This window comes from Microcaecilia unicolor, chromosome 1 (genome assembly GCF_901765095.1).
Source record: "Microcaecilia unicolor chromosome 1, aMicUni1.1, whole genome shotgun sequence".
Classification (NCBI taxonomy): Eukaryota; Metazoa; Chordata; class Amphibia; order Gymnophiona; family Siphonopidae; genus Microcaecilia; species Microcaecilia unicolor.
Window position 1 is genome coordinate 682,118,258 of NC_044031.1, and position 19,955 is coordinate 682,138,212.

The 19,955-nt window shown below is 45.6% G+C and overlaps 1 protein-coding gene across 2 annotated transcripts in view; it reads left to right on the forward strand.

Annotated features, from left to right (window-relative positions):
- The first annotated feature begins 53 nt into the window (after window positions 1–53).
- Window positions 54–19,955, forward strand: part of LOC115458080 (dual oxidase 1-like) — a 98,628-nt gene continuing 78,726 nt past the window's right edge. For both annotated transcript variants that reach the window (XM_030187899.1, XM_030187906.1), the window contains exons 1-5: window positions 54–138; window positions 8,086–8,191; window positions 9,948–10,031; window positions 11,751–11,915; window positions 16,628–16,815. In XM_030187899.1, the coding sequence (XP_030043759.1) occupies window positions 8,125–8,191; window positions 9,948–10,031; window positions 11,751–11,915; window positions 16,628–16,815 (504 nt within the window). In that variant the 5' untranslated portion in view covers window positions 54–138; window positions 8,086–8,124. The remainder of the gene's footprint in view (window positions 139–8,085; window positions 8,192–9,947; window positions 10,032–11,750; window positions 11,916–16,627; window positions 16,816–19,955) is intronic.

The following is a 19,955-nucleotide window of genomic DNA, read 5'->3' on the forward strand; positions in this document are numbered from 1 at the left end:
CCAGCTTCTTATACCTGTGCAGAACTTTCCTCCTCTGATTTCAGACAATCTGACTCAGCTACTGCACTTGGGAGGCAGGAAAGGAAGCAGGACAGCACTTAGGAAGCCAGAGACCTCCGCATGCAACAAGCTGTCAAGGTCAGTCTGTTCTAACCACTCTTAGCTGCCCAGTGAATGGATTGGAAAAGCTATTAGAGGTTTTCTTCAAGATGTGTTTGTGTGGGGGGAAAGCTTACACAGATAGAGCTCTAGACGAGTGCTCAGGAAACTTTCATTCCTATTCAGTTTTAAAAGATTCTCTATTTCTGGCTTGGCGGGGGAGGGGAAGAGCAGAGTGAGTGCGTAGTTGGACTGCCAACAGATATAGAAAAGGTCTTAAGATCGCAAAAACGATTCATTCAAGGCAGCAACATCTTCCGTTTCGTGTGGGGAAAATGGTTCAATGAATTCATGAGGTGCAGTGTGCGGCCATTAGGGGGCAGTCTAAGACTTCTGATGACGGAAGTCACCTGTATAAATCGCACTAAATCAGTGGCTTTGTGGTATAATTCAGGTTTTCTGCCAAGTACTAACTACAGAAAGTACTAGGTGACGTCCAAAGGAAGCGAAGTAACAAGCTGTTTCTTTCGATTGTAGTATCGAAGAAAGAAAGGCTTGCTTATTTCTAGTAGCTCTCTTGGGCTGGGGATCGATGGTTTTTGCCATTGCCACAGCTGTCAGAGGAACACCCTGGTGTCTGATGCAATTCTCTTAGAAATTAATTTCCAGAGCTCAGGCTTAACACAAGAGCTCTACAGATCGCTTCTACTATTAAGGAAATCTTCCTAAAATATCAGCAGAGCTAGGGAGCTTTCGGATCTTGGTTCAGTAAAGTGGTGTGGTAGCCGTGTTAATCCACTTTTAAAGGTAAAAAAGAGAAATAAATCAAAACAGAGAGACTAAGATGATACCTTTTTTTAATTGGACTAACTTAATATATCTATTGATTAGCTTTGTCTTCAGATGGGAAATAATCAAATGTTGACCAATATCAGAATATAAAATGAAACACAGAGGCAGGCACTCCGTTCCAGACTGATACTACATAAACTTGCATTCAGTGGAGGCAGTGCATGCAAATCCCTATCATGAATATTCATTGTGGATATCCTGAAAATCTGACTAGCTGGGGTGCCTCCAGGACCAGGTTTGGGAACCACTGGACTAGATCCAATAAATGGCGCTGAAAAATTTACAAGCACTGAGCGCTAACTATTGGATTTTATATATGGCACTTTGAGGTGTGCATCCAGGTGCCCAATTTGCATGTGCAACTCAATAATTGAATAATGAGCCAATCAGTGCTGATAATTAGGTGATAAGCAATTGTCACGAATTGGCAATAATTAGATTTGCATAAATTCTCATGGGTGGATCTGAACGGGGCTTTGCCATGGGAGGAGCATGGACAGATCAGGGTTGTTTCTCCAATTTATGCATGTTATTATAGAAGTAGGGGAATCTGTGCCTATTTATTTTTAGATTTTGCTCGCACCTTTTTCAGTAATAGCTCAAGGTGAGTTACATTCAGGTACACTGGATATTTCTCTGTCCCAGGAGGGCTCACAATCTAAGTTTGTACCTGAGGCAATGGAGGATTAAGTGACTACTTGCCCAAGATCACAAGGAGCAGCAGTGGGATCTGAACTGGCCACCTCTGGATTGCAAGACCCGTGCTCTAGCCACTCCTCCACTCCTCTATGCCTAATTTGCACATGGGGATTTACACCAGGTTTTCATTGGTGTAAATGGTCATGCCTAAATGTAGTCGCAGTTCCGGGTGCTAAGTGATATTCTATAAACCAGGGGCATAGCCAGACTTCGGCAGGAGGGGGGTCCAGAGCCTGAGGTGAGGGGCACATTTTAGCCCCCCCCCCCCCATCGACCAACCCCCTGCCGCCGCCACCACCACCAACAACTTTGACCCAAACTGCCAACGACCCTCTCGACCCCCCCTCCCACTGCCAACCCACCATCGCCTACCTGTGCTGGTGGGGGACCCCAACCCCCACCAGCCGAGGTCCTCTTCTTCCGGCACAAGGCTTCGTTCTGTTTCTGAGTCTGACGTCCAGAACGAAGCCTTGCGCCGGAAGAAGAGGACCTCGGCTGGCGGGGGTTGGGGTCCCCCGCCGGCAAAGGTAGGTGACAGTAGGTTGGCGGCGGGAGGGGGGTCGAGAGGGTCATCAGCAGGGAGGTCCAGGCCCCCGTGGCCCCACGTTGCTACACCACTGCTATAAACCACACCTAACTTTAAGTGCAGTTTAGAATAGTGCTAAGCAGTATTTCTCTGCACTGATTTTTTTTTTTAGCTCCTTGAGCAGGGACTGTCCTTCCATGTTGAATTGTACAGCGCTGCGTAACCCTAGTAGCACTTTAGAAATGTTAAGTAGTAGTAGTTTTAGGCGCCATTTATATAATTCAGTCCTAAGTGCATAATCGACACCTAAGCAGATGTAACGCTGGCACCTAAGTTATGCGCCGATCGAGTCTATTCTGTAACAGTGCATGTAAATTCTGGGAATACTTCTGCAATGGCCCCCTGAAATGCCCCATCCGTACCCCCTTAAAATGACCTGCTATAGGAGTTATAGAATACAACATGCATGTAACTCCCAATCAATGCCAATTAACTCCAATAATTGGTTGATTAATTGGCTTATTAATCAATTAGGTTGTGTGTGGGGGGGGGGGGGCAGGGACACTGGTTTTACTACTTTCAGAGAAATTAATTCCTTACTTAGGGGCCTTTTTTACCACTCGCGAAAAGGAACGTACCACTGCATGTCCATTTCTTTTTTTAAAAAAAACCCTGCCTTTTACACACTGCGGTAGAAGGGGGCCTTGGCGCACATCAAAAACACTCGCCAATGCCAGCGCAGGCCCCCTTTTACTGCAGCTTCATAAATGGACCCCTCAAGGAGTGGTACAATTAAGGCATTGGGGGATTGGAGGAGGAGGTCATAGCTACAATAGCAGAAAACTTTGAAAGCCAAATGGGACAAGTGTTTCCTGGAAAAAGCTACAGGGAAGTCAGATCCTGGGGCAAACTGCTGATCTAGGGACTTAAGCTGATCACTGTAGTTGAGAACAGAAATGATTCCCCTCCCCCAGGCTCCTCTGCCACAGATGCAAACCCTTTTTTCTTCAATTTCTCCAGAGAGAAGTGTTAAACAATTTAGAAGCCTTAGTCCTGAACTTTTTAGCTTGTTAGGGTAAAATTTCTAGAACATAACATAAGAGCATAAGAGTAGCCATACTGGGTTAGACCAATGGTCCATCTAGCCCAGTATCCTGTTTTCCAAACAGTGGCCAAACCAGGTCACAAGTACCTGGCAGAAACCCATATCGTGCCAACACTCCATACTACAAATCCCAGGGCACGCAGTTGCTTCCCTATATCTGTCCCAATAGTAGACTATGGACTGTTTCTCCAGGAACTTGTCCAAACCTTTTTTTAACCCTCCATTGCCCCATGTAAGCCACATTGAGCCTGCCATGAGTGGGAAAGCGTGGGGTACAAATGTAACAAAAAATAAAGATATGCTCACTGCTATTACCACATCCTCCAGCAAAGAGTTCCAGAGCTTAACTATTTGTTGAGTGAAAAAATATTTCCTCCTATTTGTTTTAAAAGTATTTACATGAAAATTCATCGAGTGTCTTCTAGTCTTTGTACTTTTGGAACAGGTAAAAAAATCGATTTACTTCTACTTGTTCTACACCACTCAGGATTTTGTAGACTTCAACCATATCTCCCCTCAGCCGTCTCTTTGCCAATCTGAAGAGCCTTAACCTCCTTAAGCCTTTCCTCATACGAGAGGAGTTCCATCCCCTTTATCATTTTGGTCGCTCTTTTTTGAACCTTTTCTAATTCTGCTATATTTCTTTGAGATATGGTGACCAGAACTGAATGCAATACTCAAGGTGTGGATGCACCATGGAGCGATACAAAGGCATTATAGTATTTTCAGTCTTATTCATCATCCCTTTCTTAATAATTCCTAGCATCCTGCTTGCTTTTTTTGGCCACTGCCACACACTGAGCAGAAGATTTCAGTGTATTATCTATAATGACACCTAGATCTTTTTCTTGAGTGCTGACCCCCAAGGTGGACCATAGCATCAGGACTATGCAGCTCAGGCCAAGCCAGGCATACATCATAGGGCAGTAACACAGCCTTAGCACCTGAGGGGATCTGAGCAAGCCCAGACAAGATGGATTATTTTGGGGTATCTATTACTGCAGACATTACACCAAATGGGTTAATACCCACAGCACTTCTGAATTTAAACATTACTAAATAATCTTCAAAGGTGTGTAACAGATGCCTGAAATAGTAACACAGATGTGCAAAGGAACAAGTCAGACACCTTACCTGATTATATGTTCAGGCATGAGCTAAGGATGGATAACCCTGAAAGGATTTATGTTGGATATTATGAGCTAATTTCCCATACATTAAATACAGGACTGTAGTGTTCGGCAGCAGGTATTATTAGGAAAGGAATGGAAAACAAAAATGAGGATGTTATAATGTCTTTGTATTGCTCCATGGTGCAACTGCACCTCGAATATTCTGTGCAATTCCGGTCACCACATTTAAAAAAAAGATATAGTGGATTAGAAAAGGTAAAGAAAAGGGCGACGGAAATGATAAAGGGGATGGGACGACTTTCCTATGAGGAAAGGCTAAAGCAGCTAAGGCTCTTCAGCTTGGAGAAAAGACGGCTGAGGGGAGATATGATAGAGGTCTATAAAATAATGGGTAGACGTGAATCACTTGTTTACTTTTTCCAAAAATACTAGGACTAGGGGGCACGCAATGAAGCTACAAAACAGTAAATTTAAAACAAATTGGAGAAAATGTTTCTTCACTCAATGTGTAATTAAACTCTGGAATTTGTTGCCAGAGAATGTAGTAAAAGCAGTTAGCTTAGCGGGGTTTTAAAAAGGTTTGGCTAGCTTCCTAAAGCAAAAGTCCATAAGCTATTATGGACTTGGGGGAAAATCCACTGCTTACTTCTAGGATAAGGAGCATAAAATGTATTGTACTTTGGGGGGGATCTTGCCAGGTACTTGTGACCTGGATTGGCCACTGTTGGAAACAGGATGCTAGGCTTGATGGACCTTTGGTCTGTCCCTGTATGGCAATACTTACATACTTATATGTACTTATAGGTATTTGCCAAATAGTGCAGGTGAAATTCCACTTAATTGTGCAACTATTTATTTTGGCATAATTTTGTTCCAAGTTCTGTGCAACAAAGCATGTTTATTTATTTAGATTTTGCTCACACCTTTTTCAATAGTAGCTCAAGGTGAGTTACATTCAGGTACACTGGATATTTCTCTGTCTGTCCCCAGGAGGGCTCACAATCTAAGTTTGTACCTGAGGCAATGGAGGGTTAAATGATTTGCCCAAGATCACAAGGGGCAGTAGTGGGATTTGAACCAGCCACCTCTGGATTGCAAGAGCGGTGCCCTAACCACTAGGCCACTCCTCCACTCAAAGCCTTGCTTATGAGAAGATTGTGGTGTATCCTGACTCTGAGTTAACTAAAACACAAAAGCTCATTCGGGAAATGCCACTAAGAAAAATGCCTCATTTGGTTTGCAGGTCAAATTCCACTTAATTGTGCAACTATTTATTTTGGCATAATTGTTTTCCTAGTTCTATTCAACAAAGCATGTTACTAACTCAAAGGCTTGCTTATGAGAAGATTATGGTGTATCCTGACTCTGAGTTAACTAAAACACAAAAGCTCTTTCAGGAAATGCCGCTAAGAAAAATGCATTGGCTGCAAGTCAAAGGTTTGCAATGAGGAAAAGAAGAAAGAGTGGAGATTTATTTTCTTTTGAACTTCCTATACCAGATGGGAAATACTGAGACTGCCATAAGGCTGACTTATTTCCCTATGCTGGCAGCATCCAAGGGTTGGATTGTGATACTTCAGCCTCCTCTCCTGCCCCACTCAACAACTAGACCTACTGCTAACTTTTAATTTATATTGACTAGCTCTGAATAAATTTTGTCAGCATCCTGTTATGTGATTACAAGATGTTTTTGTCATGGGACAAGCTGAATTAGTCCTCATTTGCTCTACTGGTCAAGTGGACCTCTTGGCTCTAGAAAATCTGTAACTACAAATCTGTAGCTGGCTGAAATGGGGTAAAAGCAGAACTGTTTGTCTTAGTTTTAATGTTTGGAGCTCAGTATAGCTTCAAGATAGCTGCATTATATTCTGAGACTATTAAGATTTACATCATTTCCAAAGTTTTCCAGCTTTTAGGTCAGATTTATGAAGGCTTTCCTCCCATTCTGACTATGGGTGAAATAAGTAAATATTACATTTAAACCCTTAGGAAAAAAAAACACCTCAATTATTAGTGTCACGAAATCAAGAGCATCTGTTGTCATTGGTAGAATATGTGCAAAGAGCCAGCATTAAGGGGTGCAAACAGGGCAACTACCCTGGGTCTCTATGTTATTAAGGGCCCCTAAGCCTGCTTAAAAGCTGAAAGAGATGCAGCTTGCTGGTGGGCTTTGGGTCTCCTCCCAACTGTCTGCCTGGGAGGCCCCAGGATATTTAACCCCAGCCCTGTTTGTATACATATACATGAGACAAATTTCTACATGCTTGGACTCCGATGTATTTAAAGTTACCTTATGCATATTCACTGTGGATATCCTGAAAACCCGCATTGACTGGGGTGTGGGGGAGGGGAAGCTGTGCTTTAATGCATCCCTTTTTATCTACACTAGGTGAAAGTCCACCACCAGGAAATAAAATCAGAGAAGCATCACAAGGGATGCTTCCTTTTATGCAGTCCTATTTGTGTGGTTATCTTACCCAGTTGTGTGTTCAACATTGACACTTAGGGGGTCCTTTTACTAAGGAGCACTGAAAAATGGCCTGCGGTAGTGTAGATGCGTATTTTGGGCACGCACAGCATTATTTTCAGCCTACCTACAAAAAAAATGCCTTGTTTAAAATTTTTGCCGAAAATGGACGGGTGGCAAAATGAAAATTGCCGCGCGTCCATTTTGGGTCTGAGACCTTACCGCCAGCCATGGACCTAGCGGTAAAGTCTCACGTGGTAACTGGGTGGTAAGGACCTACGCACACCAAATGCCACCTGGCGCGCATCTGATACGCGCGGCAGAAAATAAAAATTGGTTTCCGGCCGCGCGTATCGGATGCGTACCAAAAATGAAATTACAGCAAGAGCCACGCCATAGCAGTAACTGCATTTTGGCGCATGTTGGGCGCATGTAGACGCTTACAGGGCTTAGTAAAATGGCCCCTTGCTAAGTGTTGACTCTGCCCCCAGTACGCCCACAAAATAGCTGTATTTTTCGGCATGGGCACTAACCGGACATATTCAGTGGCACTATCCAGTTAATTGCCGTTGGATATGTCTGGTTGGCCCCAGACAAGTGTATTAAATGGCCAGGAGATGTTTCTGGCTGTTTGAATATCTTTGAATATTGACCCCTGTGTGGATGTAAATTCAGTTTAGCTATTGTTCTATATAGGAAAACAGGCACAAATGGATACTTTTTCAGTTTTGAAAATACGTGCATACATTTACTCGGGGAAAAATGTCCATGTGGTGTAAATTTGTGGAAGGACTTTCCTGTAGTATTGTCCAAAAAGCGGGAGATTTCACCGTGAGATGTGGGAACAGAAGCCAGTATTGCTGCAGACAGTGGCAGCCACTGTTCAGATCACTAAATTCTGAGATGAAGATCACATTTCTAAGATTCAAGAGAATGACGTTTAATAAGCTAAGTGCCAGAGCATTTGAAGGAGCTCTCCAGTGTTCAGAGCTGAGTGACTGCTGGAATTAGTCACTTTCAAGTGCCTCAGCAGTAACATAAACTATAGACTGGCAAAGGCTTCTCTCCCTTCTTAGACATACAAATCTGGTAACTTGCATTATCGTTGTGGTTAATCTGCACCTCCCACCTATTTTAATCCTTAAAGCTCCAAAAGATCTCTTATGGATTTGACATTGATCCTCCTCTGCTTATGTCTCTTTAGTGACTCACTGCATGATCTCCCGGGAAGCGAGCCTCAGCAATGGCCTGCAATATCTGCATGCTGGCAGTTTTTGGGATGGTCTTGGCAGGCACCTGGACCTCCGTCTGTAAGTGTATTGTGTTGTACTTTAGAAATTCCTGACTGGCTCTCCATGCCTCTCTCTGCCAGAGAACTGGAGGCTGGTATCACTACAGGACATGTGATGGTAGCCCACTGGTGACTAATGGGTTGCACTGTTCAGTGGTAGCACTGCTGTGACAGCAAATTGACTCAGCTTTTACATCAGGGTCATAGCTAGGTGGGGCCACGGGGGCATGGTGCCCTGCAGATTTAGCCATGGTCCCCCTGCTTTCACCCCCCCTCCCCGGCCACATTCGACCCTCCCTCCCGCTGCCGCCAACCCTCCCCCGCCGCCACCATCAGGTACCTTTGCTGGCGGGGGTCCCCAACCCTCGCCAGCTGAAGTCCTCTTTAGCGCCGGTCTCTGGTGCGTTGCTGATGTAGATTCTGTTTCTGTGAGTCCAGAAAGCCCAGACCTGTCAAACAGGAGGTTCCCCCCCCCCCCCCCCCCCGCAAGCAAAGGGCTGGAAGTCTGGTGGACCTCTTGTCCCCTAACCCAACAGAACAAGTTTCCCTGGTGGCCTTCCAGGAGGTGTGGGGGGGGAGGGGAGGCCACTGGGCAACCAGGGAAACTTGTTCAGGGGAGGGGTTAGGTGGGCTGGAGGTCCACCAGATCTCCAGCCCTTGCGAGGGGGGGATGTGGGGTCCACTGGACCCCAGAACTGACAGTGGCAGCCTGAGCTGCCTGACTTGGGCAGGGGGGGTATGGAAAATAGGAGTTTTAACCTAATTCCAGCTCCAAGCTGGCATTGGGTTAAGGCACTATTCTGCTCATATAATCAGAGCACTGTGCTCTGATTGTACATGTAGAATATTATTTAAATATCAATTAAATGATCTCTGCTGTATTTCCTTGCATGGGCACTGTTTGCCATGCCTGACCCCTCTGATAATATGTGCGCTGTTAAATGCAGGTGCTACTCTGTTAGTGGCCTCTAGTGCTCGCATTTACCTTTGATGGCACCTTACAGCAGTTGAGCTATTGAGCTAGCGTAACTTCTCACACCTAAAGTTAGGTGCATAACTGTGGACTTATGCTGGTATTATATAAAAGCAGTTACATACAGAATTGCCACTATAAAATTCACCTTAGCGGGCATCTACCTGGTACCGAACTTTAAGCAACCTATTGAGAATTACCCCCCTTTATATTTAGGTGCCACCAATTAAGTAGTGAGGCCACAAGTTTTGTTGTTTTTATTTTTGGAGGCTGAAATAATCAAAGAGGAATTAAGAAGAATGACTCCCTTAATCCTTTGTATAAAGGCCTGAGTAAAAACCAGCACTTTTTAAAACACTGTGCGTGCCTCTGAGCTGGTGCAAAACCGGACATGGATATTTTTTTAACATAGAGGTCTATTCCCTATATAAAATGGGGAATTTGTGTGTCGAATTAAAAGCCATGTCCAAATCACACCCAAGTTACGCCCCTTGAAATTTTTATGCATTGCACTGATCTCCATGTGTGTGGCATATACATTTATTTATTTATTTATTGCATTTGTATCCCACATTTTCCCACCTATTTGCAGGCTCAATGTGGCTTACATAGTATTGTTAACATAGTTATTCCAGTATATCAGGTACAGTTAGTATTGTGTAGAGATTAATTAAGGGAAGAAAGAAGAAGGAAGGGATTTATTAGGGTAATTATAGAAGGTGGGTACATATGCACTGAGGTAATATGACCGCTTCATAACTACAATGGTAAATGTTTTCTTTCTGTGCTTTTTTCTCAACAGGTGCACAGGGTGCTATCTCTTGGGAGGTTCAACGCTATGATGGCTGGTATAATAATCTAGTGGACCACAGCCGAGGATCCGTGGGTATGTATAGGAGTCTTCGCAAGGGCACACAGTATGTTAAACAGGGTTTCAATGCTTTGGCAAAATTCAATCAATCCTATGTTGTTAAAAAATACAGATATTTTTGTGACTTAACAATGTTACTTTTCAAAGTTAATAGACTTATTTCTGATCTGAAGAAGAAGAAGGGTTACCTTCAAAAGCTAATCAAAAAATGTATTGTTAGTGCAATAAAAAAAAGTATCATTTGAATTTTCATTTCTATGTTTTGTTTTATTTCTGTTTACTACCAAAGTTAATAAAGAATTGTAATCTTGTCCCCCTACTTAGAAATCCTATTAATAGCGAAGTTATAAATCTTGTTAAATAAATATATAAATAAGTAATCTGAAAAAAAGACTATGGGGTAAAGTGTTTTCCTGCTTGCATATATTTTGTTTTATTTGGATTAAATCTGAAAGTGTAATTTTTTCCATTTCACCATGATTAGAATGTCATTAAAAACATACATGGCCCAAATACATCAGAAGGAAAGGACAGTTTTGTGAGATGGGATGTCTTGGGTGTTTGGGAGTGTGTCAAGGGAGAAACCACTATTTTTTACCTTCTAGGCCAGTGGTTCCCAAACCTGGTCCCAGTCGGGTTTTCAGTACATCCACAATGAATATTCATGAGATAGATTTGCTTGCAGTGCAGGCAGTACATGCAAATCTGTCTCATGAATATTCATTGTGGGTATCTTGAAAACCTGACTGGCTGGGGTGCCTCCAGGACCAGGTTTGGGAACCACTGTTCTAGGCCTTTGAAGGATGCAAGGGAAGAAGACTGACTTCAAGGTTCTCCATTAGTGAGTCACTTTACATAGTGGCTGGCACTTTCACTCTCTCCTCATTCACTAGAACATGGTCAGGTGTAGTCCAGGTTTTGTCTGTAATTATAAGAACTGTGCGAGATGTTCAAAAGTATTTATGCATTTAATGGCAGCTGCTAAATGCATAAACCCTCTCTTTGCTAATTTTTAGTAGTGCTGCCTAAAATTCTTACAGACTGCCTCTGCACCATCCAGGTAGTGCCGAGGCACAGTGAGGGTGAGGAACAGGGCCACCGAGAGACTAGGCCGGGCTTAGGGCAAGGCTGACCCCGGGTCCCTGCCCCCAAGGTCGTTGTCATCGCCGCGGCCCCCCCCCTCCGTCCACCACTGGGGCGGGCCCCCCTGAACTCAAATCATAGCGTCTCACCTCGCTCTGTGTGAAAGATGCGCAGCAGCGGCAGTGTGCAGATTGCCTCCCTTTGGGCCTTCCCTCCCTGTGTCCCGCCCTCGAGGAATATTTCCTAAGTAATGTTGTCGAGTTGGCAGTAGAACGGCATAAGGGGGAAGTCCTTGACACAGCCAGGTGGCGAAACATGCAAGTCGGGCAGTTTTGAGTCCCCGTTTTGAAAATGCCAAAAGATAAGTATATTTAGACATAAAGATAAAGCCGATGAAGGTTTGAGTGCTGGTTAAATTGCCAAAAATCATTGTTGGACAATTAAGCACTACTGAGGCAAGGGTTGGAAAAAGTTCTTGAAGATCATGATATAAGCAATATCTTGTAAAGTAGATGGTGGAAGAAAGTCAATGTCTGGGACTAGAGAAGTGTGAAAGAGTTTATATATGGTCCCCGGATAAGTGATTGATACTAGGGTCTGCCTTTTAATCTGTTGAGTACTATAGGTGATGCATTGATTCTATGTCAACAGGTTCCAGACATCTACGTCTTCTCCCAGCTCATTACGCCGATGGAGTTTACCAAGCTTTTCTGGAACCACATGTCCCCAACGCTCGCAGCATCAGTAACGTGGCCATGCAGGGCAAATCCGGCCTTCCTTCCACCAAGAACAGAACCGTGCTGGGGGTTTTCTTTGGTAAGATCAGCAATTGTGTTTCAGGCTTCTTCAACCAGGTAACCCAAGCCTTGTCTCCTTCATGGAGCTGGCAACGAAGCATTTGTTTCTTCCTGTGTTCATGAGCTAGGCCATTTGTAAGATGCTCAGCAGATTTCAAGGCTGCTGCTTTTATAGGATTAAAGATCAGTTAGCAGTCAAAGACATTGGGGTCAATGTATCAATATTCAGATGGCAGAGGTGAACATTTTGCTGACCTCTGCCGGTATTATTCCCAGATATTCAATGCCAGGCCATGTCCAGCTTCGGCCATGAATATTTATTTTATGTGGAGCCGGCTAACACATGGCTGGTTAAGTCGATATTCAGAACTTAACTGGCCATAGGTTGCCACATAAAGATAGGACTGTGTTTTATGTGGTCCCACTTATGTGGTTACCCTGGCCAGATAGGTGCTGAATATCGACAATTAACCAGCCAAGTGCCAGCTTAGTATGCAACCAGAACCCTCATCCACACTCTTATCACCTCCCACTTAGACTACTGCAACTTGCTTCTCACAGGTCTCCCACCGAGCCATCTCTCTCCTCTTCAATCTGTTCAAAATTCTGCTGCACGACTAATATTCTGCCAGTGCCGTTATGCTCATATTAGCCCTCTCCTCAAGTCACGTCATTGGCTCCCTATCCGTTTCCACAATCAGTTCAAACTCCTCTTACTCACTTACAAATGCATTCACTCTGCAGCTCCTCAATACCTCTCCACTCTCATCTCTCCCTACACTCCTCCCCGGGAACTCCGCTCACTGGGCAAATCTCTCTTATCTGCACCCTTCTCCTCCACTGCTAACTCCAGACTCCGTTCCTTCTATCTTGCTGCACCGTATGCCTGGAATAAACTTCCTGAGCTGGTACGCCAAGCCTCATCTCTGGTCATCCTCAAATCTAGGCTAAAAACCCACCTCTTCAATACTGCTTTTAACTCCTAAACCTGTCCCCTATCCCTGATATGTCCTGTCTGTCCTAACTCTTATCCCTTACTTGTCCTGTCTGTCTGTCATAATTAGATTGTAAGCTCTATTGAGCAGGGACTGTCTCTCCATGTTCAAGTGTGAAGCGCTGCATACGTTCGGTAGCGCTATAGAAATGATAAGTAGTAGTAGTAGTAGCTTCACCTCCAAAATAGCCAGCTTTCACTTAGATGCTAACTGCTCATTTTCAGCGGCAGTAAGCAGTTATGTGCCCCTGAAAATTAGCAGAGAGCCCTGAACAAATAATTTAACTGGTCATTGGCCAATTGTGGCCAGTTAAATTGTTGTGAATATCAAACAGGTTATTAATATTACTAAGATGCAGTGCTTTTTTTGTGCCGGTACGCGCCGGTACGGTGTACCGGCACCTTTTTTCCCCTAGGGTTCCTGACTTGCGTTCCTGCCGCCCGTCGAGATCCAGCGCCCCTGCCCCAGCTGCCCGCCCTCTTTGCTTCCTGACAGGCCTGCTTTCCAATCCAAACCTCCCCCCCACGCGACGCGTTTCAATCTTTTATTTATTTTTTTTACTTGCAGTCACAGCGCCGGCGTTGTTGAGAGGACCAGGCTCGCCTCCTCATGCTTTCCTTCCCTTCGCTGTTCCGATTCGCTGCCTCTCAGTGTCCCGCCTTCGCGGAAACAGGAAACTCGTCACAGGAAGGCAGGACACTGAGAGGCAGCGAATCGGAACAGCGAAGGGAAGGAAAGCATGAGGAGGCGAGCCTGGTCCTCTCAACAACGCCGGCGCTGTGACTGCAAGTAAAAAAAATAAATAAAAGATTGAAATGCGTCGCGGGGGGGGGGGGGGGAGGGAGGTTTGGACCGGAAAGCAGGGCTGTCGGGAAGCAAAGAGGGCGGGCAGCTGGGGCAGGGGCGCTGGATCTCGACGTCGGGTGGGGAGAAGGTCTGATGTGGGGGTTGGATGAATGGCAGACCCTGGGGATGGGAGAACAGGGCACATGCTGGGCGTTGGGGTTGAGGAGAGAGAAGGGTATTTTGCTGGGGCTGGGAGAAGGGAGCTGATTTAGGGAGAAGAGTCTGACTCTGTGGCTGGGAGAAAAAGGGACCAAGGACAGACACTGAGGTTTGGGGCTGAGGGTCTGATGCTGGGGCTGGAGAAGAAGGGGAGAGCAGGGAAGAGAAAATTGCTGGACATGAAGGAGAAGGGAGGGGAGAGAGGATAATCAGTGGACATGGATGGCAGGGGAGGACAGGGGGCAGAGAAGAATGGGCCGCGGATGGCAGGGGTGGACGGAGCAGAGAAGAATGGCTGGTCACAGATGGCAGGGGAGGACAGGGGGCAGAGAAGAATGGGTCGCGGATGGCAGGGGAGGACGGAGCAGAGAAGAATGGCTGGTCACAGATGGCAGGGGAGGACAGGGGGCAGAGAAGAATGGCTGGTCACGGATGGCAGGGGAGGACAGGGGGCAGAGAAGAATAGCTGGTCACGGATGGCAGGGGAGGACGGAGCACAGGAGAATGTCTGGTCACGAATGGCAGGGGAGGACGGAGCACAGAAGAATGGTTGGTCACGGATGGCAGGGGAGGACAGGGGGCAGAGAAGAATAGCTGGTCACGGATGGCAGGGGAGGACGGAGCACAGGAGAATGTCTGGTCACGGATGGCAGGGGAGGACGGAGCACAGAAGAATGGCTGGTCATGGATGGCAGGGGAGGATAGGGGGCAGAGAAGAATGGCTGGTCATGGATGGCAGGGGAGGACAGGGGACAGAGAAGAATGGCTGGTCACGGATGGCAGGGGAGGACGGAGCACAGAAGAATGACTGGTCACGGATGGCAGGGGAGGACGGAGCACAGAAGAATGGCTGGTCACGGATGGCAGGGGAGGACAGGGGGCAGAGAAGAATGGGTCGCGGATGGCAGGGGAGGACGGAGCAGAGAAGAATGGCTGGTCACAGATGGCAGGGGAGGACGGAGCACAGAAGAATGGCTGGTCACGGATGGCAGGGGAGGACGGAGCACAGAAGAATGGCTGGTCATGGATGGCAGGGGAGGACAGGGGGCAGAGAAGAATAGTTGGTCACGGATGGCAGGGGAGGACGGAGCACAGAAGAATGGCTGGTCATGGATGGCAGGGGAGGACAGGGGACAGAGGAGAATGGCTGGTCATGGATGGCAGGGGAGGACAGGGGACAGAGGAGAATCGCTGGACATGGGAGGGGAGAGCAGGGGAGAGAGGAGACATGCTGGACATGGATGGAGAGGAGCGCAGGAGATAGAGGAGAATTGCTTGACATGGATGGATGGATGGATGGGGGGGTTGGCGGGGAGAGAGGAGAAATGCACTTGGATGGAGGAGAGGGGAGAGAGAATTAATTCTTTATATGAATACAGGGGAGGGAAGAGAGAGGAGAAATGCTGGACATGGATGGAGCGGAGGAAAGAAAAAAAGAAGATGCACATGGATGGAGATGAGGGAAAGGAAAGAGAGGAGAAAAACTGCACTTGGATGGAGAAAATAGGCAAAAGCTTTATCCATGTTGTACCTCCTCCAGTCAATTCCGCAGAGGAGGGTCCAGCTTTTACTTATGGATGTAGGGCAAGAAATGAAGAAGAGGAAAGGAAAGAAATAAATGGAAAGAAAGCTCTAGAAATGGAGTTAAGAGAACAGATAGAGAGCAGCAGAATCAGAGGCTGGGACCAATATGGATAGAAAAACAAAGTCACCAGACAACAAAGGTAGAAAAAATCATTTTATTTTCATTTTAGTGTTTACATCTGTTGTCTTATTTTGCACTGGGTATACTGGAGCTGTAGCAGCTTACAGAAATTATTTATAATGAAAAAAATCATGTTATTTTTTTCTCCTATGCTAGTATATTTTCAATGATGTCTGTTTATATGCGCCATGGCTGCTATAGGGGGTGTGGCCAATGTGGGTGTGGCTATCATAGGGGTGGAGCCATATGTGGTGACCCCGCCCACAATGAGTACCGGCACCTTTTTTTCTACAAAAAAAGCACTGCTAAGATGTGTGCATAGTGAATAAAGTAATAATCTAGAGCATAATTAAGAAAAATTACTTCCCATTTCATTTTATTCCTGCCCTCTCCTTGTCCTTCTATGTGCCATGATCTGGCCAGTCAGGGAGCAATTCCCAAACACAAGTGCTGCAGTGGTGACATTTTCAGAGCAGTCTGGACCTTATCCATCTGAATGTCTATGGCCAATGTATTATATGTTTTTCTTTCAAAGGGGATCTTTTACAAAGACGTGCTAGAGTTTTTAGCATGGGCTAAAAATAAGCATGCACTAAACCTATGGGCATCTCATAAGTACATAAGTATTGCCACACTGGGACAGACCGAAGGTCCATCAAGCCCAGCATCCTGTTTCCAACAGTAGCCAATCCAGGTCACAAATACCTGGCAAGATCCCCAAAAGTACAAAACATTTTATACTGCTTATCCCAGAAATAAGCAGTGGATTTTCCCCAAGTCATTTTAATAATGGTCTATGGACTTTTCCTTTAGGAAGCCATCCAAACCTTTTAAAAACCCCGCACATCAATCATTAGCATGCGCTAAAAACGCTAGTGCGCCTTTGTAAAATATTTTTAAGAGACTATTGTTAGCTTAGAAATCAAGCAGACTCATGCAGTTGAACTTCAGAACAGCACAGGTCCAGATGCAGGAATTCGTACACAGCTGTCCCTGTTCCCTCAATCATGTCATTGGCTGTTTTAGGTTTCCACGTGCTCTCAGAGATTATAGGGCCCGATAAGTATGGGTGCCCTGTAGAGTTCCTGAACATTCCGGTTCCTGCTGGAGATCCTATGTTTGATACCAATGATGCCAGGAATATGGTTCTTCCATACCAAAGAACCCAGTCGTCCCCAGGAACAGGACAGAGTCCCAGTAATCCCAGACAACAGGTAAATGCTATCAGTCACCATCTTTGTCTTTGTTTTCTTATCACGCCTTCTTATATTTAAATGACCTCTTTTGGGTTCTTTGTGATTTTAAATGGGGGAGGGAGGTAAGTCATAGATTTTGGACATTGTATGGGACTCGCATTCAGATCTGTAACAAGACTTTGATCTATATGTCACACCTAAGTCAATTCCCAGACATCATTAGAGGCCACTAAGGTTTGAGCTAATTTTGTTTTTCTAAGAAAGCAATCCATTTTATTGTCCCAGATTTGGAACTATCTCATTTATAAGAAGCAACAAAGCCCAGTTTTGTTAAAAAGCTACTACATCCTGGAAATCTTTCCCCCATGGCTCCTTAACCCTTTCTCCTCTCTCGCACTTTGGAGGTTTTTGCTTAAGAATTTTAAAAGTAATATACCTCCACAGTTTGAGCAGTTGGACCATGTCTTGAATTTCCTTGAGCTGGTGTACCTTGGACCACTTTTGAAGACTTTCAAGAGTTCAGTGGTGCAATATCTGATGAAGTATGCTCCGACTCATGAAGTATGCTCCGATACTTTAAGTCCTTCAAAAATCATCTGGAATCTCAGTTCTGACATAGTGTGAACAACAGATTCCAATCACTTGTATAAAAGATCAGAAACTCTCTGAGAGAAAGATGCTCTCCCTTTTCCAGCAGAAAGTTGTCTTTCTATGTTGTTGGACTACAAAACATATGGTGGACGAGTCTATAACTGGATGCCTAGGATTAGAAGATAAGCAGGCCCCGGAGGTTGGGCTCAGACACTAAACTCAATTATTTTTCCCCTACTACTGTCCAAAATCTAAAGTTTAATGTGGGTGGAGTTGGATCCACTCTGAATTTGGAACTTTTGTGGCAGAGCTTGGAAACCTTACCAAAGAATCAGCCTTCAAAAAAAAAAAAAACAACTCTTGCCACAAAGCCGCACAGGAGCCAGGATAGCAGGATTCCTGCAGGGATCCCCTTCATGTCTGTGGGGATCCAGCAGGGATAGATCCAGGTCTGCGGGAATCCTGTGGGATGGACCCAGAACCTGCGAGATTGCTGCAGAAGTGCCTTCCCTCCCCCGAGCGCAGGGTGCCCTCCCAGCACATACCTCAAGGCAGCCTGGTGATCTAGTGCCTTCTTTGGGGCAGGAAAGATCTGTACTCTTTCCTGCCTGCTGCTGTGGCAGCGCAGATCCACTCCTCTCTGCTCTTTTAAAATAGCTGCCAAGACTTCCAGCGGTGGAAGACTTCCAAAGAAGTCTTGCAAGGCCACCACTGGAAGTCTCGGCAGTCATTTTAAAAAAGCAGAGAGGAGAGGTACTGGGCAGGAAAGAGTGGGATCTTTCCTGCCCTGAAGAAGCCATTAGACCACCAGGCTGCCTCAAGCTATGTGATGGGAGGGCACCCAGAGTCAGAGGGGAGGTGGATGGATGGATGGATGGATGGATGGAGTTGAGAAGGTAAAAGGGTGAGTCTGTTTCCCCTTCCTTGCACCACCATCATCACCGTGCACTGAAAGCGAGCGAACCTATGAGCTGCTGCAAGCTGCATCCATGTTGTCGTTCTTTATTGTTAGTGGCATTTTTATTTAATCTCCCTTATATTTTCAAACATGCCGGCTTGTGCAGCATATGGATTTACACAGAGGAAATATAATGATGGAATAACTTTTCATATGTAGAGTAGTAATTTGTTATAAATCGTAATCAGTGTGTTATTTGGAGAGGCTGGTTATAGGGACACCCTAGCATGTGTTATATTCGTGCAGAGATTTTTTTTCTCCCGGTAAAGGGCCACTAAAACAGACAACCTAGCTTATTTTCGAAAGGGAAGGACGCACATCTTCCAACACAAATCGGGAGATGGGTGTCTTTCTCCCGAGGTCGCACAAATCGGCATAATCGAAAGCCGATTTTTTTTGTGTCCTCAACTGCTTTCCGTCGTGAGGACGACCAAAGTTCATGGGGGCATGTCGGCAGTGTACCGAAGGTGGGATGGGGGTGTGGTTAAGAGATGGACGTCCTCGGCTGATAATGGAAAAAAGAAGGGCGTCCCTCACGAGCATTTGGTCGACTTTACTTGGTCCCTTTTTTTTCAAGAACAAGCCTCAAAAAGGTGCCCAAACTGACCAGATGACCACCGGAGGGAATCGGGGATGACCTCCCCTTACTCCCCCAGTGGTCACCAACCCCCTCCCACCCTCAAAAAAATTTTTAAAAACATTTTTTCCAGCCTCTATACCAGCCTCAAATGTCATACCCAGCTCCATCACAGCAGTATGCAGGTCCCTGGAGCAGTTTTTAGAGGGTGCACTGCACTTCAGGCAGGTGGACCCAGGCCCATCCCCCCCACCTGTTACACTTGTGGTGGTAAATGTGAGCCCTCCAAAACCCACCCGAAACCCACTGTACCCACATGTAGGTGCCCCCCTTCATCCCTAAGGGCTATGGTAGTGGTGCACAGTTGAGGGGAGTGGGTTTTAGGGGGGGGGTTTGGGGAGCTCAGCACACAAGGTAAGGGAGCTATACACCTAGGAGCAATTTCTGAAGTCCACTGCAGTGCCCCCTAGGGTGCCCGATTGGTGTCCTGGCATGTAAGGAGGACCAGTGCACTGAATGCTGGCTCCTCCCATGACGAAAGGGCTTGGATTTGGTCATTTTTGAGATGGCCGTCCTCAGTTTCCATTATGGCCGAAAACTGGGGGCGACCATCTCTAAGGACGACCTAAGGATAACCATCGCTAAGGTCGACCTAAATGTTGAGATTTGGGCATCCCCGACCATATTATCGAAACGAAAGATGGACGTCCATCTTGTTTAGATAATACAGGTTTCCCCGCCCCTTCGCCGGAACGTCCTTAGAGATGGACGCCCTTAGAGATGTTCGTCCCCATTCAATTATGCCCCTCAACATGTTATGAGAATCAGGTGCTCACCATTCAGAGTTTCTATCTATTTATTTATTTATGACATTTATAACTCACATTAAACATGAATTAAGTTGAAACCTGGGAGCATTTTAAACCTTTTCTTTTCCCTGTGCCTACATCTAAAGAAAAAGATGGCATGTGGGAACTTGCTCCTTTTGTTTTGTGAATTGCAGTGGTATATTATAAAAATGCACTTGCCTTT